This window comes from Excalfactoria chinensis, chromosome 2 (assembly GCF_039878825.1).
Source record: "Excalfactoria chinensis isolate bCotChi1 chromosome 2, bCotChi1.hap2, whole genome shotgun sequence".
Taxonomy (NCBI): domain Eukaryota; kingdom Metazoa; phylum Chordata; class Aves; order Galliformes; family Phasianidae; genus Excalfactoria; species Excalfactoria chinensis.
In genome coordinates this window covers 44933398-44960920 of record NC_092826.1, presented here as the reverse complement: position 1 = coordinate 44960920, position 27523 = coordinate 44933398, and the positions used below count along the sequence as shown (strand labels likewise).

At 41.5% G+C, this 27523-nt stretch overlaps 1 protein-coding gene across 2 annotated transcripts; it reads right to left on the bottom strand.

The window, feature by feature from the left end:
- Positions 1–129: 129 nt before the first annotated feature.
- Positions 130–27397, bottom strand: ESCO1 (establishment of sister chromatid cohesion N-acetyltransferase 1). Of its 2 annotated transcripts, XR_011902807.1 has the most exons (13): positions 27307–27397; positions 24678–24781; positions 24289–24487; positions 22363–23737; positions 21742–21853; positions 20537–20606; positions 19418–19532; positions 10926–11057; positions 4816–4938; positions 4135–4224; positions 2882–3025; positions 2423–2610; positions 137–1123 (listed from the first exon to the last, which is right to left on the bottom strand). XR_011902807.1 is itself a non-coding variant. In XM_072328575.1 (12 exons), exons 3-12 carry the CDS (start codon positions 24483–24485, stop codon positions 976–978), a joined length of 2571 nt encoding a protein of 856 aa, XP_072184676.1. In that variant the 5' UTR covers positions 24486–24487; positions 24678–24781; positions 27307–27397; the 3' UTR covers positions 130–975. The 2 variants fall into 2 exon arrangements, 1 of the variants encoding a protein (XP_072184676.1); XM_072328575.1 differs by lacking the exon at positions 4816–4938 and having other exon boundaries at positions 130–1123.
- Between the last annotated feature and the right edge of the window lie 126 nt (positions 27398–27523).

Here is a 27523-nt window from a genome sequence, read left to right as displayed (position 1 = left end):
GATTGCCAAAGAGCCAATTCTGACCCCAAGAGCACAGGGATTGTTTCTCATAGCCCCTGTCCAACCCACGGTGCTACGGTTCTGTTTCACATACAGAAGGATAAATACACAAAGGATTCACTCACACTTGGTGTCAGTGCAGAGTAACTTTAGAAAAAGCTATCAAGAATTTTATTTTTCCATCTATCTACATTATGTACAGGTCAAGAAAGGCCACAGCAGTTTTTCAACATACAAACCCTTTAAAAGAGGAGAGCTTTATGAAGGAGTGACAAGTAGCAAAGTGAAGTCCGCTAACAAAGGCGTATACTCAGTACAGTACTGGATGCTGGTCCCTGCCATCCGCACTGCCCCTTTGACTCTACGACTGACCTGGGCCAAAAGGCCATTGGGGGTGGTTTGGTGCCAGGCTGGCCCAGCAGTAGCAGAAAGGTGCACCCACCGCCCACCAGCAGCCACAGGGGTCTCTGCCCAGCACAGCTGTGCAGGTGCTCCTGGCCCTGCTGATATGGGGTGGGGCTGGGGGCTCTGCCACGCAGGCAGCCTTCAGCTGCCTCACCTGGTGTGGGGAGATGGGCTCCCAGCTCCACCCAGCACTGGTATATCACCACATTAGGAACTTCAGCCTGTACTCATCAGTGAGACTATAGTCTTTGCATTAGTTTACAGTCCACTATGAACAATTTTCTGCTGCATGTAAACATGACTAACTAGATAAAATACAATCATACTTCTGTAAAAGTTAATAAAATATCTTTTCTTTAAAAAAAAAACCAAACCAAACCAAACCAAGCCCAAAGTTAGCCTAGTACTGCATTGTTTACAATTTTAATAAAATATAGTACAACCGTTTGGTTGTTACCAGTCCTGAGTTCACGGTAAGAAAAATGGCCCTGGCTTCTGCATAAGGTCCGTGCCCATCCCGTCCGTTCTGGCAGAAGTCTCCCAGCAGAAATGGGGTTCCTTTGGGGGCAGCTAAACCTGCTGCTGCCCGTTGAGGAAGTTGTACACCAGGAACTGCCCGGTGCCGCAGTACTGAGTCGCAAAGAGTTTGCCATCGGGAGTGGGGTCTGAGAACGCTATTTCTTCTTTACTTAAATACGAGCCATAGATGAAGTTGCTCCTGTTTCAAAGAGAGGTAGAAAGAAAAACTGAATTACCCTCAGAGGATAAGGTAAGGTTATTTACACTATCAGGCCACAGATCGTCGATGAGGAGGTGGGACGTTCCAAAGGAGGAAGCCTCATTCTCTATGAGCTGACTCCTCTTATCAAACAGCAAAAAGAAGCCCTCGTTCTGGGAAGGTTTTCCCCTCCTAGAAGAATAGTTTCTATGGGGCAGTCTCTTCCGAGCTGCACTGAGTTCAGTTTTGGTGTTTGCTCTAAATTCTTTCCAGCTATTTAAAGCACAACCACCAGGAAGGGAAACAACAATGACCAGCAAGGCAGGCTCCTCGCTGAGGGGCCTGGTGGAATTTCAAGTGCCAGTCCGAAATAAAACACGTTTGACGTTTTGGATGGGAGCACAGCTTGGATTAATTTGGAACACCTAAAAACACGGCCTTAACACAACTCCTAAGCAATATGCATTCTGTGGTGATTATATGAAAAGGAAGATTCAAATTCATTTGCTTTTATATGAAGATATTCTATGAGTTCTGTTCTTGCTTGAATACACAAGGAAGTGGTCAAGGATACCGCTGTACTTTTCCGGATGGCCACATGAGAAGTTGGGGAAAACAAGCCAGTGAGAGACCAAGCAAGAACCAGGACGCAGCAAAAGGTGAAATGCAGCGTTTTTAACATTTGTTCAAACAGCAGTGCAAATATTTGAGTCCTTTTGCACTTAGTACGCAGCTGAAGCTGCTCCTCAGTACCTACCAAAGCCCTGTGGAAACTGAAAACCCCTCAGAACATTTGGTGAAGCTGAGCAAAGCTTTAAAAAAAAAAACAAGTCAAAAACTGAACCACGTGGCTGAAGTACAGCTGTAAATGCTGACTGGGCACCATCAAACAGCTGTGTGCGCTTCTTACCCTCTCATTTCCCCCTTCTTACCAGTAAGGATCGGGCCTTAGGCCAGTGACAGTGTCACAGTCCTTAACACTTGGGCCCCAAGCACTCGGCCTGATTTCCTTCACTCATAATTGCCTGAGAGGAATTTACCCAAGCCCACCTGCAGGGCACTAGGCCGGATTATCACAGCTCTTAGATAGAGACCCCTTTCAAACACAAGATACTGCAGAACACTGACGTTAGTTCCTGAACCCCACGCTATACTGGAACCATCAACTACACTCACCGCTATATTCCCAGCTATCACAGGAAACTTAAAAACCCGAGCTTGAAGCACAAAGTAATGCAAGGGCGTCTTGGATTAAGTTCCAGAAAAGCCACATAACCAAGGAAACATCTTTATTATTACCTGAGACACTCTATCATCCGAGAAGCAATCTTCTTCCGCCGCATCATGCTGAACACCCATATTCGACTGATCCCACAGATAGCAGGCTCTGGGGAGGTTGAGCAGCACCACGCTTTCTGCCTTTCAAATATGACTTTTTCATTTTCTGAACTAATTTCTGGAACCTTCTCTTCTATCACTCTGTAGCCCTACAGGTGACATCAAAACATTTGTTACTTCTTAACAGCATCATTATCAAATAAACTAATTCTTGTGTGCCTCAGCTCAGAGTCAACTATACAAAAAGGAATGGCTACACTTCAGAGCGATTTAACACCGAGAACCTTCCCCATCCCTCTCCCCATATGGGCTCAATGGCCAGTCCTGGGTTCAAAGCTAATTCTGTAGCTGCAGAACACCAGGAACACAGCTACCAAGCACCAGCTCTTACATACCACCTTTCTCCACTCCATCACTTACCCACTGGATGTGTTCTGCAATTAAACAGCCAATAACTTTTTTGTCATTAGAAATAAAAAGAAGAGTTTTCGTTCTCGAGTAACACATGAGCGGGGCTTGCTGAAATCCCAAGTCGTTGTCTACCATTTCTCTAATTTCTTCAACCTGTCAAAATCAGTTTAAATGCTATATAAGAAATATATATATATATATATAAAATACACGTCTTTACAAATATTCATAAAAACAGCTATATGGAAGCACGTTAAAGCATGTAGAACGCTAAAAGCTACTCCAGAAGTAAGGATTATCCTAAGGCACGTACAACATGAGCCCACATAACTGCTTCTTGAATAACACTCGGCTGAAATAGGAAGAGTAGACGCCTCTCCATCAGCTTTCAATAAGACCAAGCCCCAGTTATTAAGAGCTGACAGAATGCAGGTTATCAAAGCGTGGACTCTGATACTTAGCAGATGAGGTCTATGCCAAACCACAGAAATGAGGCAGTCTCCCTCAGTGGTGCATTAAAAGGCACCAGCTGCCTTAACGCACACTGCAGTTACGCACGACACTGGATGTAACGGTGCTACGAGTGTATAAAGCTAGTGGCATTCTAATGAAAATTATGTACCACTTGTTTGCTCTGGAAGAACAACGTGTACTCATGAGCTTAAATTGCAGTACAGAGATCCTATTGGATACGGAGGGAACAATTCCCACGTTATGGACACAGAAGTACTGCAATGAATTCTTGGGGAGTTATACAAAAAGGCCCAAACAAAAAGCCCACAGTGGCACAAGTGTAATACAGTTACTGGATGCAGCATAACCAGAGCTAATCCTGCTTTGGACACAGGAATGGAAGAGATGACTTTGAGGCCACTAGGTCCGTTTTTAGCCAACCATCATCTAGAGAATGGTGCAGGCTCTCATGCTGTGAAATACCATCAGCATGTTTCAGTTTGTTTAAACACAGCAGAACATTTTTATTACACAAAGTACCTTGGCAGGCATTCAGCAAATAGGTTACAAACAAGGCGAGCAGCAGTTGGCTGGAGCTGCTCCTGCCTTGCCTCCCCTCCAGCCCAGCTCCACCTCCTCATGAGAGGCACGCTGCAGGAGCGAGATCTTGGACCTCCTTGTGGAGGAGGCTGCAGAGCCACGGCAGCTTTGAGTCCAACCTCAACTGTTTACTAACTCTACACCCCCATCACTCATACCAAAGTAATCAGACAAAGTAAGATACACAAGTCCAGTCCTTTTCACCGTACCTTTTTAAGTGCATACTTTGGGTCATCAGGAAGAACCATTATTATCCTCCCATCAGGATACTCAGCCAAAATTCTCTCCTTTTTCCATCCCTAAATAAAACAAACATTTATCTAAACCAGATACAAGGCGCACTTTTACAAACAGCAATTGCATATCATTGCTCTAGACACTGAACTTAGGCAGAGACTTCCAACTATTTAGCAGCTTGCTGTGCTAGCGAAGGAAACTTCAGCTAGCGTCTTAAAACGAGCACAAGAGATATAACAGGATCTTATTTATGGTAGAATACAACAGCCTAACTACAACTAGAAAGGATTTATGAAAGCGTCTCATTTCCCAGCTAGTCTTTTTCCCCCAAGGACCGCAGCGCACACGGAACTTTTAAATGGAAGCAGCACACTCTGCTCACACAACTGATCTCCACACCTACGTCATACTTATTTTCAAGTCCAGCCAATGGAAAAAACCCTACCGGTTCATCGAAAGATTTCTTTTTAACATAGTTACCTCCACAAATACACACTCAGTTTTAAAGTTTTGGCATGCGAAAGACCTCCAGGAGGTTCTAAGTGAACTGATTGGCATGCAGTTGCCCAAAATGTAAGGAATAGTTTATTTTGTTACTGATCATAACTAATAAAGCCACAAGAAGGATACTATAAAAAAATTTGTATAACTACCTTCTAAGAATCTAATGGGGAAGGAGGCTACGTTGTGTGTATCTGAAGTATAAACATACTCAAAAAAATAGAGGTAATTAACTCTTCTTCAGATCCACACTGGTGGTGAATAATGAGCAGTACCTGCATGGAAAAAAACAAAACAAAAAAGCCACTTAAATCTAGTAAGATGGGACTGGTAGATATCAGAAATCAAGTTGCTTTGACGGGACCTAAAACACTGAATGCAGAAGTAACTTCAGCCACTAGAAAGGCTGATCGACGAGTCTTACACAAAGCAACTGCAAAGGAAAAAGCCTTGGAAGAAACAATATCGATGGAGTAATTCTCATTGCAATCCATAACTTCCCACAAAATAACATTCAGCTAAAGACCAAGCAATGCAATTTGGCACCGAATGAATGCCATATACACTACCACCAAAAAAAAAGTGACAAACTTTGGTGTTGTAACACTTGAGCTGCACCTCAGGTGCATCGTGCTGGTTTCAGCCCCTTGCCCCAAACATGACATGAAGAGAATAACTTTAGCAACTCCCCTGCTTGCCAGCAGTCCTGCAGCTACTGAGGTGTAAGTCTCACCCCCGGCAAGGCAACAGCAGCAATACAGACACCATTTAGATCCTGCCCGCCTTCCTGCTCTGTACTGCTTGCACTGGGTATCAGCACAACCATTTGGATTTGTATTTATTGTGGTCTAAACATGATTCAGGTAAGCAAGCAAGTGTCATTTGTAGGACTGTGATGTGCACTTTGAGAATGCTGGAAAAGGGGGACAAAAAAATCTGGGCAGGGCTTATTATTCTCCAACCTCAGACAAGGAAAGCTTCTGTCTACCTACATTACACCACCTTTGAGCATCACTTAGCAGCTAAACAGCCCCAAACAGCACCCAAAATATGTCGCAGGCCTCACACAGAAAAACACTCTCTATGTTTAAAGCTCAGGCATTCTGTCAACCTAATAGCCAGGGATCTCCAGCAAAATGAAATCTGTTCAGAAACATTTTCTGCTATCACCACGCTGCTGTTGTATGTTTAAGCAATAGCTTGTAAAGCACAAGTCTAAATCTAATTCAGTCAAAATACAGTAACTAAAGATAAAATTGCTCTCTAGCACTCAGAGCTCATTACTGTTCACCTATTTGTTTTCTTAAGTGATTGGTACTATATAGGAACTAACTGCATTCAGAGGAAGGGGATGTTCTAAATTCAAGTCGTTTGGAATTGAAGCTGAAACGTATCTTTTAGATGGAGTTCAAAACCTTTCTCCAAACGCTGAGCTCATCTACGATTTCTAGTTCACTTGGTTTACATTAGAGAAGACACTTAAAGCCCTTTGTTCCTGAAGCAGCTCCATGCATTTCACACATCTCCTTCCTCAGCACCCTTAGTTCTCAGCCTTAGGAAGGAAGGAACTGTTCTTCATATACAAATGACTATCAGAAAGATCTGTCACTAACACTGGGCTGTAATGCAGGCAGAGGGCAGCAATGTATTACTACAGTAAGAAACAAAAGCGTAGTGTCTGCAGTGTATTTTACAGTATTCTACTTCAATGTCAGAAAATGCTTTTCCCTTCCCTTTTAACTGACATTACTCCAGGGCACTAAGACTTACTGCAGAACAAGACGCCCTGGCACTCCTGTACATTGCTTGTGATCAACTGAACAAAAAGGGAAGCTCTTGTTCTCACCAGGATACATGTTCTGCAAAGGCCTGGGGTAGAAGAGTGTGATTATGCCACTCCTCCCTGACACTGGGAGCCTTTCTTAACAGCAGATGACCTATATGAGTAGCTGTAGCGTGGCACATATAACCTCATCACCAAAGCTAGGCAGATGAGTGCCGCACAGAGTCCCACTGGTGCATACCAACAGTTGCAGTGCCCTCTTCCCTTCCATGTCACAGCTATTTACCCCACAGGGACTCACAATGCTTTGAAAACGTGCCCTGAAAAGCCCACCTGATACTTCATGACATTTCAAACTATTCGATAACTTTCCCATCCAATTCAAACAAGACTGAAGATTGCTTGTGCTTGTTTATTCGGGTACGACAGCAATAAAAGTACACAAAACAGAGACCAGAAAAAGGACAACACAGCTGCTAGTCCATCAGGATAAAGTGATACAGACAGTAAGTACAGCTACGCTGCAGTACGCTGCCCTCACTGGATACGTGTGTGACAAGGTAGAACACAGGTGGAAAGATGGCTCCCAGAGCCCTGTAGCGCAAGTGTTCCATGCTCAGATAACATACAGTATGTTCTGCTAAGAGATTGATACTATCTAACAGATTTGCTTTTGAAAACATGCACTGGAAAACACAGTAAGACTGCTTCCTGTGCATTTCCTCGTGTGTTAGAAGTTCTTAAGTACAAAGTATGGCAGCAAACCTGGTATTTTTCCATGTCTGTCAGTGCTGACTTGACAGTACATTATCTTCCCCAAATGAACACATATCGATCAAAAGCAGTGCTGTATTTTTCTTGCACAATTTCTTCCCCCAAAACGACTGAGTTAGAGAGGGAGACGTGGTTAATACTGTGTAATTCTAGATATCTTCACGTAGAAAAGCACTGGTGGCATTTTCCCTTTAGTATGAAACGTTATAATACTTCGCAGCAGAGAAATAGGCCCGGTGCATTCTTCTTCCTGCCTCTTTCATTAAGTCAGAGATACTCAGCCTCTCCTTCAACTGTAACACGGAGAAGGGGGTTCTGACTACAGAATGCATGAAGATCACTGGATGCTGCTGTTCTAACACAGCTCACAAACTATGGGTATTACAGGAGGCTGCTAACGGTAAGAACTTAATTTGTCATATTACATTTCATTTTGCATAGATGGATCAATTTTGGAATTCATGCAAATCAAGAGAAGGTGACATGAAGCTGATCGTCATCTTCAAGCCTGACAGCCTGTTAACATCAGCTTCCAGGAAGCTGGTTGTTATGATGTGAAAATCATAAGCACCTCAGAGACAAACCTGTATGCTGTTAGTAGAATACCCGTTTAAAACTTAGGCAGATTTAACATCAGCCCAAACAACAGCTCCTTCTGCTTTCTTGAGCTCTTAACTGAGACAATGAGCTAGAAATACAAACACTGCATCAACTGCATTCACAGCGTGCAGCCAAATCCACAGGCATTTCCTAACTTAAATATTTATCTTCACGACATAAAAACCTCATTAAAAATAACATCTCTCTCAACAAAAAATATCTGTGCTGAAGTACGGAATTGATGTACGTGGTGTCACAGAGACACTCAACATCTGCTTTTTTACAACTGAAACTGAACCACGTATCCATCCTCCAGTTTAGCACTGAGGTTAACAACTGATATGTAATCGCTCAATGCAAGCACATGCTAGAAAGGAGTATTTCTCCAGAGATTTTCAGATGTCTGAAACCAGAAGGATAGCGAGACAGATTCCTGCCTTCTGGCTACTTGGTACTTAAAAAAGAAGGCAAAAATAATCCACAAAGCAGCTGCATGAAGGTGGGCAAGCCACTAACAACAATGCCAATTTTCACAGTTCACAGTAACAGAAGCTCTGCCATCATATACATACAGTCTTTTTTTTGTGATTCTGTGAGATGAATCACCAACAGAAATACCAAGCACATAACAAGAGAAACTCAATAGGGAGAAAGGCTGAGAATTATAGAATGGTTTGGGGCCTTCAAGATAATCTTGTTTTAACACCTCCCTCCAGACCAGGTTGCTCACAGCCCCATCCAGCCTGGCCTTGAATGCTTCCAGGAATGGGGCATCCACAACCTCTCTGGGCAACCTGTTCCACTGTCTCACCACCCCCACAGTAAAGAATTTCTTCCTAACACGTAGTCTAAATCTACCCTCTTCCAGTTCAAAGCCATTTCCCCTTATCCTGTTTCTACCTGCCCTTACACAAAGTCCCTCCCCAGTTTACCTATAGGACCCCTTCAGGTACTGGAAAAGTCATCTCAAGTCAGATTGGGACTACACCATATGAGATGAAGAATGTTAATAAGGAAAAGATGCTCCTAAAATATTTTAAAACAGCCTCCCAATCAACAATAGTACCACACCTGTTAACTACATAAAGCCCACATTTGGAGTGCTAATACAATAACATCCAAGGTCACCTGGGTCGAACTAAGATCTTCTCTAAAACATTCTAATTGCCTGACGGTGCCATCACTTCTGTCAGGGAAAGGAATGTAGTTACAGGTTCAATACAATAATTATATGTAAGCCTTTAGAAACCAAGCATATGTCCTCCAAATCATCCTTTCAGAAATCCCCACTAGAAGCCTCCCAGCGAAAGCAGGCTAACAAGCAAGCATTCTTCTGGTATCTGGGCAACAAAGAATTAGTAAGGAGAGACTTAGTGTACTAATTCACTGGCAAGAAGGCTTATCTACAATTCTAATTATTTTCTAAGAGGAGGTGAAGGCGTTTCTGTCATGAACATTACCTCTCTACAATCAACAAACCACCAACTATGGTCAAATGATTAGTGCTAGAGATGTATCTACTCAGCAAGGCAGAAAACTGAGTCAGTCACATTTTCATGAGGAAAAAAAGCCAGAGGGGAATGTAAAGACTCAGAAAGACCTTCCTTCACGTCTTACCCTACACAGTTTCTGTTACAGAATACCCAGCTACATTATCACTCTGCACTCATCTGTCATGAAATGTAACTAAGCCCTAACATTGCAGAAATACAAATGTTCACTTGCTGAACTGACAATGCAAACCATTTGCTTAAAAACAAACTGTGTCAAGTTTTACCAAGGTGCCCAGCAGCAGAAAGAAGAGTAGGTATGTCTTTAATTTGATTTCAACCTTCCCTAACTTCGCTTATTTACAACTGCCGTAAGGCAGTCCGCTCTTTCACTTTTTATATACAAGTAAGAAATTTCAATCTCTGAAATATCCGATTCCAAACTTCAGTGCAGCTTCCTATCACCATGTAAACCTAGCAGCTTTAAATATCTTCTGAACTCATATGCCAGCTTCTGCTCGAAAGAACTAACGCTTTCTAGTGACTTATCTTTACATCTCTGGTAACACTTAAGATCTTAAAATACTTGGGAATATGGGAGGGAAGGCAAATAGGAGTAAAATGAGAAAACGTTTCTCATCCTACAAGGTAGCTGCCCCATTGCAGAAGAAATCTTTCAAGACGTCTGCATTATTCAGCAAAAACTAACCAAGAGCAGAACAAGTGCCAGAACTATCTACCAGGCAGCTTCAAATGCTAGCTATAAAGGTATATTTTTGTATTTATGAATCATGGAATAAATTGAGCTTGAGATTTAAAAGCAGCCCATACTGCCGTTTGGTACGTACATGAAATGAATTGGTGGCCTCAGTTCAGTTATCCTGGAGGTCTTATCTACTCGAGTGTAGAGTACTGAAGGTAACATGTGTGATAAAGAAAAACAGACTCTGGGGATTCTGTTCTGGATTTCAGACATGTGAACAGATATTTTCTATGGGTCTTGTAATATCAGCTACTGAGAAATAGCTGATTTTACAGCAGCAGAGAAATTGCACAAAAATTTTGTATCTCAGTTTGAATATGAGAGATATTTAGCTATAGCAAACAGAACAGACCTACTGAATAACAGCTGGAATTTATACTTAAAAATTACTATTGCACTATAAATTTGGTAAGGTTTCAAAACACTGTGATGTTCTATCAACTGGACTGTGAGGCAGTAATGTAATTAAGAAAAAGCAATTTAGAAGTCATCTAACATTTCACAATTACAAAAACAGTCATATCTTTTCCTGACAATTAAATCCAACCACTGCAAGCAGAAACCTGTATTAAGCACTCTCAAAACAGTGACATTACTTTGCCTTCCTACCATCACCACATTCCCACCTCCCACTGCTAAGGAATTGCAAAAGAAAGAATATAATGGCAATGCAACATCACTATTCTAGTGAATGCCTTTATAAGTGGCATACAGCCTGTCTGCTATGGCTTTTGAAACCATTCATTTCCAACAGTGGATTCATAGTCTCTTGTGATATTAATCTATTCAAACAGGACAGTGCAGTATGAATTTTAAATAGTACACAGCAAGTAAAAGATAATATTTTCTTACCACATATTTTACAGCACTTATGAACTGGTTATGAAAGAGCAGGTGTTGGGTTTCATCCTCTGGATTTGATGCAGTATAAAGCATTCCACAAATATTACAAGAAATAGCACCAAATCTCTTCTGTCCTGCATCCTATTGAAGAAAAAGAAAGAAAAAAAAAAGTCATGTCAATTCCAAGCACAGAAAATATAAACAGAGCTTCCAACTCATCGGAAATGCCCTTCATAACAGTATAAAGGATCTTCTATACACACCTAATAACAAAGGCTAAAATTGAGTGAAACACAAGAAATAGTAAGGAGAGAAGTTAGAATTCCATCCTTTGAAAACCCACGCAGCCTTAAAGGGACGTGCACTACCTATCATTAAAACACTATCATTATTAAAATTAGGTTTCATCCTTCCTATGCTATGAACAATGGACTTCTTTTCCTATTTAAAAACCCAACTTTCCTTGTTACACTACTTGCAGTAAATATGATCATTTCTTCACACATACTAAACCACATCCAGACCCACACTATTCGGCGTGCACTACAGATCTGTAGCTACAACACGAATGGAAGATCATACAGCTTTATTCGTAACCCTTTGTGCTACCCTCCAACTCTACAACCGAGCACTTTCTAATTAAGGGCACCACTCAGTGCGGATTGCTTTGGGATTTATTCATCCAGGTGCAACACATTACAAAGTAACTGTATGCTCTGATATATATGATATTCTGTAAAGAAATTGATAGTTGTGCACAGATTGAAAGTACTCAATTTGTCAGAAAATATATCACCCATATTTGTTTTCTAATAGATGATACGTTCACAGTCAAAAGGTCTACTTCACAGAAAAGCACGTTACAACGCAAAAGTGTTGGTCAGATACTTCTCACTCCTTCCATCTTGAAAGATACTCTTAAGCCAGCCTAAGAGCTGCATGCCAGCTCAGTTCTCCAAGTGAGAGCAACTTATTTCCAGTAACCATTAGAGAAGTCTGACACACAGGTATCAGTTTCTTTCCAAGAAGAGATTACAGGTACAACTGCTTTGGTCACACAGACCCAGAACTGAACTTCTCTTGAAGAGCACATGCGTGGAAGTCAGCCAGAAGAGAGAAGGTGAATCTGACAAGGTGTGCCAGTTCATGCATTCACATCATATACAGAAAGGCAAACAGAAACACACTACTTCGATGAAGGAAAGGGAGAGATGCATCCTGAGGTTACATTTGCAAAGTCGGGACAAGATGAAGTTTCTAAAGGTGTAAAAAGTGAATTCAATACATTTCATTCTACCTGCAGACTTCCTTTAAGGAAGCAACATAATACTAAAGAAGGTCCCCATCCAGACACCAAAAAACGCTCAAGGGCTTATCTACGAAAGAAAAGGCAGTTCAGCAGGAAGGATGCACAGTGATTGTCTTAAAATGAACCAACTGAGCCAAACTTAATTGCTAGATGAGGATGGAGAACATACTCCCCATATCCAGGGTACAGCAAGTGAAGAGGGAGTCTATGCTGGTCCTTGGAGTACACTTAAGAAAAAAAAAGTAGATTAGAAAATCTGTTACCTAAAGTAACCCCTAAAATACCAGTACTGCAATGAAACAATTTCTGTTCAATTTGCTGAGGAATTGAAGGTATTTAAGCCAAAACATCTATCTGGAGCTAAAATCAAGCAAATAATAAAATAGCTACGTAGGATGCCATCAACAACGAGGGACTAGAAAATCCTCAAAGCTGCCAAGCTTTTTAGCTTGTACCACCTCATATTGTAAATACACACACACTGTTTTGGCAGTATTGCCACAGTTGATAGTTTGTCTCCCTTAGATGCCGCTGGTATCACTTTGACACGCACACGGTTGCATCAGTGCGTGACATACAAACAGGTTAGTGCTATAAACCTGCTACATGAACATCAGAAAAACACATTATAGCACCCACAGCAATCTTCTGAACTCCGTAGCCTCCACAAATGCTGGCTCTATTTTCCTATTTTTCTTTTGTTTAGCAAATACTTAGCAGTGTTCTGAGGGTAATAATGGCGATAGCCTTTTTTGTAACTGAAAGAGGGTTTCAGATGCGCACTGCAGGACATAACGCTTCAAGGACGGAAAAGAAAAAAGCTTTGTAGATCCATATAGTACAAAACTAGGACACGGAAAATGAAGTTAGGAGTTACGAAGAATCCATTTTGCACTTTAAGAAAACATCTAGAGAATCTGGCTATTTTTAACCTTATGCCATTGCAAAAGTAAAAGGGGAAAGGGCATGCATCAAGAGATAAGAAGTGCTCCCAAACAACACTGCATTCAAGGTCACCAGTACTCCCTAATAGGAAGACAAACAAACAAATCAACATTATGCACCACACTGGAGAGTAAACGAAACCCTTAATAACTTGGATGTGGGGAATTAAAAGCAAACAAACAAAAAACCCAACAAACAAAAAGCAACATGCTTTCGCAATCTAATTACAGTATTTATTTATTTACGTTTATCTTGCTTTAACTTCAAATTGATGGGCTTCAATCTTGTCAGCCAACACTGGATTCTAGAAACTGGACAATAAATGTACTGATGACTATTGTGGGGGACCTGCTTTAGAAGGAGGGTTGGACTCAATGATCTCTTGATGTCCCTTCCAACCCCTGCAATTCTGATTCTGTGACTTGCAGAACTAGGAAAATGTGTCAGAGCTCAAAGAGGGGCTTCATATCAGAACAGCATCTAAGAAAATTTCTGGTTGCAGGAAGAAAAATAAATTATTCTATATAAATTGCGATTTTCCAAACAGTAACAATAAAGAGCAGGGATACTTCTACTTCCAAATGAGATTCTGCAGGTGTAGATGGCAGTTAAGCATTCCCGATACATAGAATCATAGAATTACTCAGGTTGGAAAAGACCTTGAAGATCATCAAGTCCAACCGCAGCCTAACCAGTAGCCTATCTCTTAAAAAACAACCACAAAACAATACCACAACAACAAACCTCTGCTAAATCATATCCCTGAGTACCACATCCAAGCGGCTCTTAAACACATCCAGGGATGGCGATTCAACCACCTCCTTGGCGAGCCCATTCCAGTACCTAACCACCCTTTCTGTAAAGAAGTTCTTTCTAATATCCAACCTAAACTTGCCCTGGCGCAACTTGAGGCCATTTCCCCTCGTCCTGTCACAAGTCAGTAGTGAGAATAGACCTGCCCCACGCTCACTGTAAGAACCTTTCAGGTACTGGAAGACAGCAATAAGGTCTCCCCTCAGCCTCCTCTTCCTCAGACTAAACAGCCCCAGCTTCCTTAGTCTCTCCTCATAGGGCTGATTCTCCAAGCCCTTAACAAGCCTCGTTGCCCTTCTCTGGACCTGCTCCAGTACCTCCATGTCCTTCTTATGCTGAGGTGCCCAAAACTGGACACAGTACTCGAGGTGAGGCCTCACCAATGCTGAGTACAGGGGCAGGATGACTTCCTTAGTCCTGCTCACCACACCATTCCTGATACAAGCCAGGATGCCATTGGCCTTCTTGGCCACCTGGGCACACTGCTGGCTCATATTCAGCTGACTGTCCATCAGCACACCAAGGTCCCTTTCCGTCTGGGAGCTTTCCAGCCACACCTCCCCAAGCCTGTGGTGTTGCCTGGGGTTGTTATGACCAAAATGCAGGACCCGACACTTGGCCCTGTTGAAACTCATTCCGTTAACCTTGGCCCATCGATCAAGTCCATCCAGGTCCCTCTGTAGTGCCCTTCTCCCCTCAGGCAGATCAACACTCCCTCCCAGCTTAGTGTCGTCTGTGAACTTACTGAGGGTGCACTCAATCCCCTCATCCAAATCATCAATGAAGATGTTAAACAGAAGCGGCCCAAGCACCGAGCCCTGGGGGACGCCACTTGTGACCGGAGGTAATCCTCATTAGCGAAATTACATCAGGTAATCCTCATTAGCGAAAGTAAAGGATATGTGAGATGCACTGGTTTTCTAGGCTAATTGTAATTGAACGTTGCAGCAATGTTGTCTCATTCTCCAGAAGGATTTCTTAAATCTGTGTTAGACAGAAAGAAAAGTCTTACCAATATCTTCCTTGAGAAGATGCATGTCTGCTGATCCTCCATGTGTAGAATAGGGAGCCCTGCAAGCAAAAAAGGCATTTGGTGCCTCTGTAGGAGATGAAAAGGGGCCTTTTTTATTCTTCCCTCTCTCTTCAGGCACGGATCAGGTCACCTCTTTCTTTATTACCTAGTGTGTGTTACAGCAAGATTATTTTTTCCCCTCGCCTTCTCATGGAGCAAAGAATAGAACCCCGCCATAAAACAGGCAGGCTGGAAAGGAAATACAGCGGAGAAGAACAGGAAGGAACAACACAAAGATTTTTGGGCACCCCACAGCAAATGAAAACATCAAAGAATGCCATTTCAACAAAAGATGCATTCAAGACAGAAGTTGATGGGTGGATCCACTTGGATGGGAGGATCAGAAGACACAACCCAACTCAGAAACAAGTTTCACTTGGAAATGGAACTGCTGTGTATGGCATTTGTTATTATAAATACAAAGTTAAAAACCAGCTCTGCACAATCCATTCTCAACCCATGTGAAAACGTAACTCAAGTACATCACAGAGTGCCCTGACGGTAGCAGCCTTTGTGCTTGACTTCCCAAATCAGGTCACAACTACCTCAGGGAACACTCTTCAAAACTCTCAGGACAAAGGATGCTGAACACCTGAATTTGAGAGAGAAGGCTGGGCTTTGCTGCTGGAGCAGAAATGAGAAGGAATAACAATGAGAGACAGTGACCACGACAGTCCCATGAGGGGCAGAGCTGTCCCAAAGGATAAGATTTAAATGAGAAGTAAGGGAGAGTCACTGCTCTCATCTCTACTCAGTCCCTTCCCACACATTCACACAGTAACCACTGCTTTGTTCTTGCTGGGACTGCAGGACATCGACAGCATGTAACTAATGAGAAGAACACAATATTGACCCAAAAACATTCTCCACTTCTTCAGAGAAATTGACAACTGGACCGTTCCAGTTTAAGGAAGAAATCTGCAATTTTAAATGCCTGTCATACAAGTTTCTTCAGGCTCATGAGAAATCAGTTCTATGCTTGTTTTTATTGTTTCCATCAAGGGTTGTGGTTTCAAACTGAAAATTATGTCCAAGTTCAAACAAAATACAAGGAATACTTCAAGTATGACATCCAAATGCATAAAGTGAATTAAGCTACACACCACTACTATACAAGGCATCGGAACCAAAGCACCTTTCATCAAGCAATCCTGATCCATACATTTACTGACATTCAAAATCACCTACACTTCTTCAGACTTGCTCCCATCCAGGCATAGATCAGATCATTAGAATGGAAGAAGCAGCTCTACAATCCTATATTTTTATCATTTTGATTATGTGTTTTCACTGTTTAATTACTGTACATGTTACTCCCTAAATCTAGTGAGCACAATTTTCAACAGAGTAGCTTTATTTGCAGAGGAACTTGTGTCCTTAGTGGCGCAAAATGGAAGAAAACCTGTGAGGTACAGGGATACTACTCAGAACGTTCTTTTGTAGCATTATCATTTCATACTTTTATGGTCAAAATTTTGTTCTAGATGTGGCAGGAAATCAGAATCTTACAAGACAACAACAGATGACTTTCCTCGTCTTGGATGCAAAGCAAGATCTCATACAAGCTGACAACGCCTGCTTTGCAGATTTACATTTCCTTTAACTTCTGAAACTGAAAGAACAGATGATTTCATATTCAAATAAAAGAAAACAGTGCATCATTCTGTAGAAGTTTCAGTTTGGAACTTCACTCTACCTGTACAGTACAGTTCACAGATATTCAAAACACACTCCTTCTCTAAACACTAAGTTGGGGAGTTGGAACATAACATATTTTGGGGCTCAGTCTGACCCTCCTGCAGAAGAACAGAGGTACCTAGCTCAGAACCTAAGTCACTGCACATCACATGAGTAGCATTGTTTTCCATCACTGCTTGTTTTACAAAGAGCTGCAACATTAGAATCCCTTTTCAGCTTAAGTGCCGCACTTGGAAGATCCCTGCTTTTTAGGATGTGTAAGACAAAGCAAATCTGAGGAACATGGAAACAACTCATCCTGCCTTAGCTCTGCCTTTATACAACAATGATAATGTAATGTTCAAAAGTTGCTCGGATGACTAGATGATGTACACCAAGAAAAAGAATGTTGCAAGTACAGCTAGTAAATATTGCTTCTACAAATGGAAGTCATATTATTTTACTTCTTGCAATTAAAGAGCCTTAAAGCTTGTTACGAATTTTATATTTATATACATATATACATATATATATATATGTGTGTGTGTGTATATATATATATATATAAATAAAATTCATTTGTGAGAAGAAGGAAGATAATATACATCCCCAAAGACTGAGTACAAAAATAAGGCACGTTGTAGAAAACAATGACTAGCTTCATCATACCACCTCCCCAAACATTTAGAATACACAGATGATATTTTTAACGTCTCAAATTCTGAACCTCAAGATAGTTAAAAGGCACCTCTCAGGCACTTACTTACTTTAAGGTACAAGAAACTGTGAGTTAAACATTCCCTGCTCTGAATAAAAGCAGGACTTCTCACGTTTGCTCAAATGAAAGAATGGGACTGCTTCACTATTCTTAGAGGATTGCTGAAGAAGTACATAAGCACCTTTGAAACCATCCCCATAAGAACAACAAAAAACAATTCATAGAACCAATTCCCCCAGATCTCTCAGAGCTGTTCAGCCATTCAGAATGAACACTTAAGAAATTCACCACGGATTTGCAAAACAGAACTATTACCTTCAAAAAGAATTGTAGTTTATTAGATGTCTTTAATTCCATTCTTTTGAGTATTTCTATGAACTAAGTCTGTGCTTCAGAGGCCCACTCAGCAATTCTTTCTCCCCCAGCAGGTACTAGCACAAACTATCGCTGACATAACTTTGTCTTGTCTCCACAGTAACTAACATCAGTTTTACAGGGTGCCATAACAAATATTTGAGACCCTCAGTATGTTTTGATAGTGCTAACAGAATATCAGAGTGCTACGTTCCCCAGCGCTTTCCTGGTAAAGCAAACTACAGGCATTATCAAAACGCTCTTTCAAGAGAATAAAAAAAGTCAACTCCAAACACAGTAAAACTGAAGTGAATTAGGCTTGCATGAAGTGATAAAACCAAAACATAATAAATGGTCCAAAGCTGCTGTTTGCAAGTAAGCAGCATATTTTGTTTTTAAATGGGCACTTTCCAGAAATACTTACAGAAAACAAGAATTAGGTCTCTCTCATTTCTCCTACTGCTCTTCAGAGGTGACCATTCTTTATAATCTAAAATTTTGCTGGGTTAAATAACTTTTATTTGAATATCTGGTGAAAAAAATTACTCCCTGCAGTAGCTAAGCAGCAAGTTATTTCTTCTTGTCAAAGGTCCTAAGCAACTCATCAGTCACACTCTATTAACTGCATAACTAAAAAATATGTAAAATACACTGCAGCGACGAGGAATACTCTACAGTTCTTTCTATATAGCTATTTAATGACTCACATTAACTTTGTTGGTAAAATGATTTTTAAGTAGGCAATAGCCAAACTACTTAAGTAAATGTTAGTTATTGTTCATAATATACTATTTTACGCCGTTTACCATTCTGTGACTAGGCATCCAAGCATCTAGCTGGGTGTCACTTAGGCAAATGAAGGATATACTTATCAAATCACTTCTCAGAAGTTCTACTTTTGAAATATCAAAGCATTCAGGGTTCAGCTGGTTCTATTTTGGTTAATACCTTCCTATGTATAATCTATGCCTTACATGAAAAATACTGCAATTTAGCCAGAACATCAATGCCATACGAGAGGGGTAATCTCATTGAGAAGCATCCCACAGACTCCTTCCTAATGCTCTGGCTTCCCCCCCCCAGCAGCTTCCCAGATTTCAATTTCCCAACGCTTCTGTAATGTATTATGGTGAAAATCAGCGTGTTTATGGAAGAAAAATAAAATACATTTGTTCCAAGACAAAAAGTTTGTCTCAGAACCTTGCATACCTGAATGATGCAGGAATAAAACCATTCATACCGATTTCACACGCATCTACCACATGCAAACCCCCATCCATCTGAAATATTAGGAAACTGAGTTTTTGCGCATAAGCAAATGCACATTCATTATCCCTAAAGCAAATGAATTTATACTGAGCAGTCAGTCTTTTCAAAGCAGCAGAATTTTTCTAACAAGAACCAGTTTTAAATGTAAGTCACTCAGCTACCACTTCCTCTAAAAATACCAAACGATCATTTAGCAAGGGTTCAATTCTAATAAATCATTTACAATAGCAATAGCAGTACATACAAGTGAGGATTCTTTCTCTTGCTCTTAAAAACACAGCACTGCTAATTCAAAAGTAATTTGTTTGAGGAAGTATAAACCTTACTAAAGGGGAGTTACTTACTATGATCAGCTGCTTTTCACCATCTTTTCCTGCTTCCTTTAGCTTCTGAATATGCTCCTCAGATGGTAGCAAGTTACTGCACTTTGATGTTAATGCAGGATTTGTCAATGGAACCCTAAAATACAAATATACTTCATGTTAAAAAGGAACTGCTCATAGCTGTCATTCCAGACACTTAAAACCACTGTGATTAGTATAACTAAGCTTTAAAAGGATGCAAATGTAAGTTTCGATCTCCAAAACGTAGACCTATATACCTTAGCTTGCAAACCAGATAGAAAAGAAGGGAAACAAGAGGACTAACTAAAAATACAGTTTGTGTCTAAACCAATTACAAGGTGCTTTTTTTTAGTAATGAAAAAAAAAAGGTGGAATTTATTATCAGGTAGGATAGGTTATTCACATCTATTAACAGAATAGAGACATTTTTTAGAGCATTAAGGATGGCGCCTAATGCGATTCATTTCCCACACGAGGTTTAGATTACTTGTTACAGGTATCATGTGTCAGGCTGCTGAAGCAAACTCTGTAAATACTGCCACGAATTCCAGAGAGCTATATAAAACAGATAACATAAATCTCTCAAACTCAGTTCAGACTTATTGTTGTCAGTCAGGGGAGATGGGGAGGAGGGAGGGGAGAGGGAGGAAGAAGGGCACTGAACTGTAGTTTTACAGCAATCATAAGAAAATCTCAAATTAAGTCCTCTTTCCCTTAGCTGAGAAAACCACATACACAAAGACCATCCTAATTTAAGGATTAGGAAATCCTCCCAAAAGTAGACAAAACAATCCAGTAAGCAAAAATCACGTAGTAATCCCAACTAACGTACTTTCTCTTAGTCTCCTCCTCAAGTCAGGTGATTATTAGAAATGTTTGCCTGACTTTGCTGAACCCTACTTTAAAACAGTACAGTTATTTACAAGAACTTCCTTGGCTTTCTTAACAGAACAAAAATATCCTTTAATAACTAGATAAAACAGAAGTCTATTTTTATTTAATAAAAATAAGAAACCAGTCATTTGAAATTGGAAGTTGAGGCTAGAACAGCCTTATAATAAAAACGGTCGTAACTCTAAGAAAGGTTACAGCCATTCCAGAACCTATGAAATACTATACCTGTTCTCAGTTTCAGAAGTTTGATTTGTAGATGAAGTGTGTGTCAACTGCTTGGGAGCCAAACCTACAACTAAACAAAGATTGTCATTTCATTAGAAAGTTGTTCAAATTTCCTTTGTAGCTGACTACACAGCATGTTCTTTTAGACACTAATTAAAACTAATTAAGTTAAAGATAATGCTGCAATTTGCTCATAAACAATAAAGAGAAACAACTTTTGAGGCAGTATACAAGTGTTTCATCACATATACTTAAAAAACATGCAGTTTTCCTTAACTTTTTCTGGGCAGTTCTGCATAGCAGCTTGCCATCCACTAAGCATGGGCAGTAGTGAAACTACACCAGAGTTTATAGTACTAGAATCATAAATGCCACCACCTGGAATGTGCTCTATAACACTGAAGAAGAGATTCAGAATAGATTACAAAAAACAAACAGCAAAACTTTCTCATTCATCACATTTCTCGCATTCTCGTACAGCACAGAGTCATTAGTTCTACAAAAATACCCTAAAACAGTAGTAAAATCATAACTGCTTAGTAGAGCGAAGTAATTAAACAGTGCTCTCAAGATCAGATCTTTCAAACGAAACAAAATCCTGTCAAATCAAGAATTCAAGGACACAAAGCAAAAGGATGAACAACTTCAAGGGGAAAGATACACTAGTAATACGCTGATAGTATTTCTTAATCAAACATATTTGAGCTAAAATATGTACATCACACTCATCTCAAGGTCTAACAAACTGAATTCACAAGCTGAAAAAACAAGAATATATCATAAAATGGGAGAACAATTGCACAATTCATAATTTGGTCAAGACCAAGCACAACAAATTAGAAGACAATTAATAAACTGAAGGTTTATTTTATTACATGGAAAAGGTTGTTATTTGTGCTTGCTTATTCATAAGTTGTCACTTCACTTATGTTAAAATGGGGCACGTTAAAGCATTAAAACATTCACGCATAAAGCACAAAGAAGAGCCAGAAGTAGAGCTGGGAAGAAAAACAGATACTACTTCCCACTTCAGAACCCTCGGATAAAACCACATTTGCTGCTATTAACATGGTTATAGTGTTAGGTGCAAAGATACATTAAAACCTTCAGTGAACAGTTCCAGTTCTGGAAGTTTGGCTCCATGAAACATCTGTCTGGAAGGAAGCTGATCAGAAAAAGTAGAAAAGTTATTAGTAAGCAATTACCTTGTGGATCACATTCTCCAGGTTCTTTTTTTAATTGCTTTGATGGTTTAGGAGCTGTAAGATGCTTTACTGGAGAGTTTTCTGGACTTGATTCCAAACTTAATTTGAAGTTCTAAATAGAACACAGACAATTAGATTTAAATTGAAAAAGCAAACAACTATTTAATGCCTCTAATATATTATCAAAGCCATTCAGTTAACTCAGCATTAACATCTTGAACGCAGCGCCAATCATACTTTAAGTAGACAAAATGCTTAGGCAGTCCACACTCAAGAAGAGAACAGTCCTCCTACTCCATTTCTTTTAATACATCTTTTCAGAACAGCTTAAGATGTCAAGAAGCATCCAGATGAATCTGTACAACCTTTGGCTGCAGCAGGAAACTTTTTACCACCCACATTTAATTGGCTAAGGAACTTGGGAGAATGAACAGATCAATTTTCCAGTTTACTGTCATTTCATCTACAATAACATATCAGCAACAGGACCTTTAGCGTGTCTGAAAATTTAAATTACTGTAAAATAAAGTTATTGATAAAACAAACCTTCTGAGCAGGGCATTCTCAGAAAACAGACTCAGAACACCCTCCCCACCACACACTGTAGCTAAAATGACTTACCTCATCAGGTCGTGGCTCAGAGAAATGTTTTGTCAAGTTATGCAACAAACCATTTTCCGCACCACTTTTCATGGGTTGTTTCATTTCTAAAGCCACTTCTTTGCTTCTGGCTCTTTCCGATGAAGGATCTGACTTATCCTGCACACAAGTTGTACTTTCAGTCTCAGACAGTCTTGTCGCTGGCAGCTGGCCTTCCACCTTAGAATGTTGTGCTTCTGTAGCTATTTGACTTGCCTCTGAAACTTCCGGGAAATTTTTTAACAAAGAAAGCTTGGGGGCATTAACAGAATTTAAGTTAGTCTGCTTCATGTTATTAGCTTTCAGTAATTTAATTTTGGTCCATTTAGAGTTTTTGTTTGAGGAGTTACTCCTACCATTCAAAGTACACTTAACAGGCATTCCTTTTTTGCTAGGGAAAAAACGTTTGCACTGAGTACTTTGAGCAGGCTGTTTCTGAGTAAGCATTTCACTTTGTTGCAGCTGTACTTCAGCATGCTTTTCTTCTTCTATTTTACCACATTCAGCATTAGAGGAATCTTTTTTCACCTCTACTGTATCTGACTCAATTTCACCGGCAATTTCTTCACAAAGTTCAAGGATGCTCACCCTTTTGGATTTCACATCACTCTCCGCTTGATCAGCTACTTTTGTTTCACTTACAGACGGCTGTGAAACCTTGTTTGGTTTTACACTGCCTTTTACGTTCTGGTGCACTTGTTGCTTTTCCTTGGTTACCGTCTTAGAATTTGGCTTTGGAGAATCTTCCTTCACTTTCTTTGTGCTGCTAAGAATTGGAGATACAGGGTCTTTTTGGTCTTTCTTAACTTCCTCAAGGCCGTCATCAGGACATAATGATGAGTCTTGAACGCTGTGTTGAAGGCTTTTTGAATTATCGTTTTTCTTGTCTGCCTTACACTTCTTCTCTTTTGGAGAGCTGGTCACCTCTACACACATCTCTTTATCTTCTTTTGCATTGTTTGACTTTATTTTGGTGTTTTTCTGTTCTGCTTTCTCTCCAGCAGGTTTAAGCACTTTCACCGCAACATTATGAGCAGGTCTTTTTGCTTGGCTACTCTGTTTCACATCCAAAGCTTTTTCTTCTTTAACTTCTCTGCTGCGGAGGGATCTTGCAGGCTCTTCCACATGTGTTAGCTGCTGCAGCCTCTGTGATCTCCTCGCACCGGGCTCGCTTGGAGCAGTTATGCATTTTGACTTAAGAATTTCTTGCACAGGTTTTTTCTGGCACACCTCTTTACTTTTTGTAGACTTAGGCTGCTGCTGGACCTTTTTATCAGGTACTACTTTACTATTTGAGTTGAACCCTGATGATCTTGTAGTCATGCGTGTTCCTAGTTCAGATTCATTTGTGTTGACACTGAAATATTCAAATAATTATTTTTCAGCATCCAGAAAAATCAATTTGTCATTAAAACCTATGAGCCTCTGCATCTGATTTGTTTTTTTCCCCTTCCTTATAAATAAGAAAGTATATATCTCTAATGCTTTTAGAATCACTTTCTCTAGAATCTGTCTGAAGAGACATCACTTCTACCCGGTTACTCTTAAGTGCAGTGCTCAATGCATTTTATGAATTGCAAGACTGAACCATGAACTCCACATGAATGCCTTCCAACACTTCTAGCAGATCTTAATTGTTGATACTTATAGCTTTTAAATGAAGTACCAGCTTTATTCTCCCTTCAAAACCCCTTCTTGGAGGAGTCTTTCTGGATTTCAAGACACTAAAATGGTTCCAGAGAAACATCATCTAGAAGATATCAAAATGACTTAAAGCTGATTGCCCCACCAGTAATATTTAACTATTTCAACCACCTTTAACTCTAATTCACTCTCTTTATACTATTTCTGCACTAATTCAGTCTAGGAAGAAAATGTACAATAACTACATATTGTTTTATCACTGACCTGTTTGATTTGACAGAGGTTCTGAGTACAGTTTTCTCCTGCACCGCACACTGATTAGAGTTTGATTTATTTGAGGCATGTTTTGTATCTGACACCTCTTTCTCCTTCTTTGCTGACGATGGTTTGCTGTTCTTGTCCAGCCTGGGACGTTTAGCAGATGGCTCTACTAACGCAGACTTCCTTTTCTGAGCTGCCATTTCTGCAAACCACAACAATTGATTCAGCTTTCAGCATCTTTGTCAGCTGTTACAATAGAATCAAAGATTTGCCCCTTTTACAAAATAAAGTAACTGACATTCACTTTTCCTTTCAGAGGCAGGCCATGTAACTACATTCAGAGAGCGAATCATCAAAGCAACTTCAAATCAAACTACATTTATTTTACTTACAGGTTTTTACAAGAGGCAATTGATGTTTAGGCCAAAGTAACTGATCACGGTGTGCCAAGAGCATTCCTTACGTATATGCTTACGAACAAGACGTTTCATGACACCTACAAAAAAATCAAACACACACGTTCACATAGCACTTAGATCAAGTCAGCACGTTATTAAGTTTCTTCTCAGACTCTGAACTCAATATTCCCACCCTTTACCAACCCCTCAAATAATATTTAAAACGTCTTTAATGTTCAATTTAAAAACAAACAGAGAAAAAATTCTGCTTTTATTTACACATCTCATAATGTTGGGGATTTTGCTGCCTTACCTGTCAAACTGTGGCAGATACAGTACATATATGTGAAGTTTCTCAGCCTTTTGCATTTTTCCAGAGAATAGCACGGTGCCCGTTTTTCACAGCCCTTAGAGAAGTGGGCCTCCTCTTAACTCCGTGCATCCCAGCAACAGCCAATCAACTCATTCCATTCTGAGTCTGCCACTACAGAACTTTAAGGACATCGGCAACTGTCTACAACTTTTCAATCTAATACCAATTACGCGACGGTTCAGAGACAGAAAGTCTAGGAAGTGGCATTTTTGAGACATTTGCCCTAGGCATTAAAGATGACGATGTCTCCTGAAACAACGTTAAAGATGCAGCAGTTAATAAGCACTAGAGTCTAAAAACTAACAGATTCCCAGTGAAGTTATCCCAGGCTCTTTTACATCTGTGGCTTCTGCAGCTTTTCACTTCTCTTATCCAAAGGTACCATTTTAAGCAATAATTGTTCAGTAAACATATCACCTCTCTAAAAAACTGAGGTTGCTGGAAGATGCAGTGCTCAGAACTTCCCTACCACCTTTTTAGGTCAAGATTTATCCATTAATTTTTGCCGAGGGCAGCCAGATAATTTTCTAAATGAGGATTCTAATAACTTTCAAGCATTAACTCATCCGATGTAAAATGGCAGATTTTAAAGCCCAACATGAACAATTACCAGCTGTACAACGCTGGTTAGACACTTCATTTCAGCACAACTTCAGTCAGCCTTCCAGCACTGACAAACACGTGCCTTTTTCTAGCAATTTGGAAGACACGTTAAGCAACTTTTAATAACCATTCATCATCCAAACAGAAAAGAGCTATATATTCTTTCCAGCAATTCACGCTTACAATTGTCCTTAATCCCACTTTCATTTCCCCACTCCCTTGCGAGGCCATCTCTAAACATGCAAGATGAACGATGCTCAGATTCAAACAGACACCAATGCTGTTTTCTGACTTTCTGATTGTAAGAAGCTGTGTGACCAGCAACATACATTTGAAGTGGCATTAGAGAACGTATAGAGGGAAAAAAATCTCTAATAGCACTCCACATATTGCACTAATCTCATATTGATTCTCATCCAGGTTGGATGGGGCCCTCAGCAGTCTGATCTAGTGGTTGGCAACCATGTCCATGGTAGGGGCTTGATGGTCCCTTCCATCCTAAGCCACTTTGTGATTCTATTTCCATGTCTCTCCCTAAGAAGCAGAAAACAGAGCCTTGCTAATAGTGAGTGTGCTCTAAGACAGATAGAAAAAGAACAGTTTTTCACTCCCCAAATATTACCAGTCAAGAGATGCGGTATTGCCAGTTTACAACTGCACTCAGGATGAAAACACCAGGCACAGAGGCCAAATGAGGCTGTGGGCTCACATTCTCTTAGTTCAGAGAATGCCACTGACCGCCAGCATTTGAGATCACAGTGACACACACACCGTGCAGCCAGCCAGACCTTCCTGGTGCTTTCCAGCCACTCTGGGCCACATGACAGGGCACACTCAAGGAAAACTTTCAAGACCAAAACACAAACCGTGACCCTTCCCTTGCCGGTACTGTTTTTCAGGACGCTGACAAATCGTTCTCCTACCACAAAGAGCTCCAGCTTCTTAACAGCCAATCCCTCTCTCCTAATGCTGTTGGCAGCTGGGCAAGGACCTGCCAGCTCTTCAGCTCCTGCACTGAAGAAGTCCGTCTGGTACAAAGCCAGGTTAGGAGAAGGGAAGGCGCTGAAGATACGCGAGAATAAACTATGCAACGACCAAAGCTTTCGGTACACGAAGTGGAGGAGAGCCCAGCGACGCCGCAGAACCTACAGCGCCGAGTCCCTGAGGCAAGAACGAGCCCTCGGGCTCCGACAAGCCGGTGGGGGAGGGGAGAGGGGTTGGGGACACCTGCCTGACAGGGCTGGGCTGGCACACGGACCTCGGAACTCCAGAGAAAGGCCGAGGGAAGGCCTCGGTGCGGGCCCGGTGCCGCCCCACGGCCACAGCGTAGCCGGAGCGGGACCCGCCGGAGCCCCACAGCCGGAGGGAGCCTCCCCAGCGCGGGGCGGCCATCCCCGCGGAGCCAGCGGGGGCTGAGGGAAACGGCCGCACGCCTCCGGGCCCAACGGCAGCCGGCACCGCCCGCTCGCCCCCGCCACGATCTCGGGGCTCCGCGGCCGGCGGCAGGGCCGGGCCGACAGGCCCGAGGCGGGGAGAAGGCACGGCTCGGCGAAGGGCTGCCAGACGCGCGGAGCCGACAGGAGCAGCCGGCAAACAGCGGCCGGTACCCGCGGGTGGCAGCGACCCCCGGTCCACCCGCCCGCTTACCTCGCGCCAGGGCAGGGACGTGCGGCAGCGCTCAGCCGCCCTCCGCACCGGGCTGCCAGCTGCGGGATCGGGGCGGGGGGAGGAGGGGGGCGGAGCGGGGGGGCGGAGCGCAGAGAGGCTCACATCCGGGCATCGCCGCGGGGAGGGGCTGCGCCTGCGCAGTAGGGCGGCGGCTTGAGGCGGGCGCGGCTCCGGCGTCGACCGGTGGCGGCGTGTG

Excerpts from the sequence above, each read along its gene's own strand:
- ESCO1 (XM_072328575.1), bottom strand. The coding sequence starts at position 24,485 with ATGGCAGCTCAGAAAAGGAAGTCTGCGTTAGTAGAGCCATCTGCTAAA. Across the intron at positions 20,607-21,741 it reads TGGAGAATGTGATCCACAAG|TTGTAGGTTTGGCTCCCAAG; the intron begins GTAATTGCTTAC and ends ATCTTTGTTTAG. Across the intron at positions 3,026-4,134 it reads CAAAGTATGCACTTAAAAAG|GTTGAAGAAATTAGAGAAAT; the intron begins GTACGGTGAAAA and ends TGATTTTGACAG.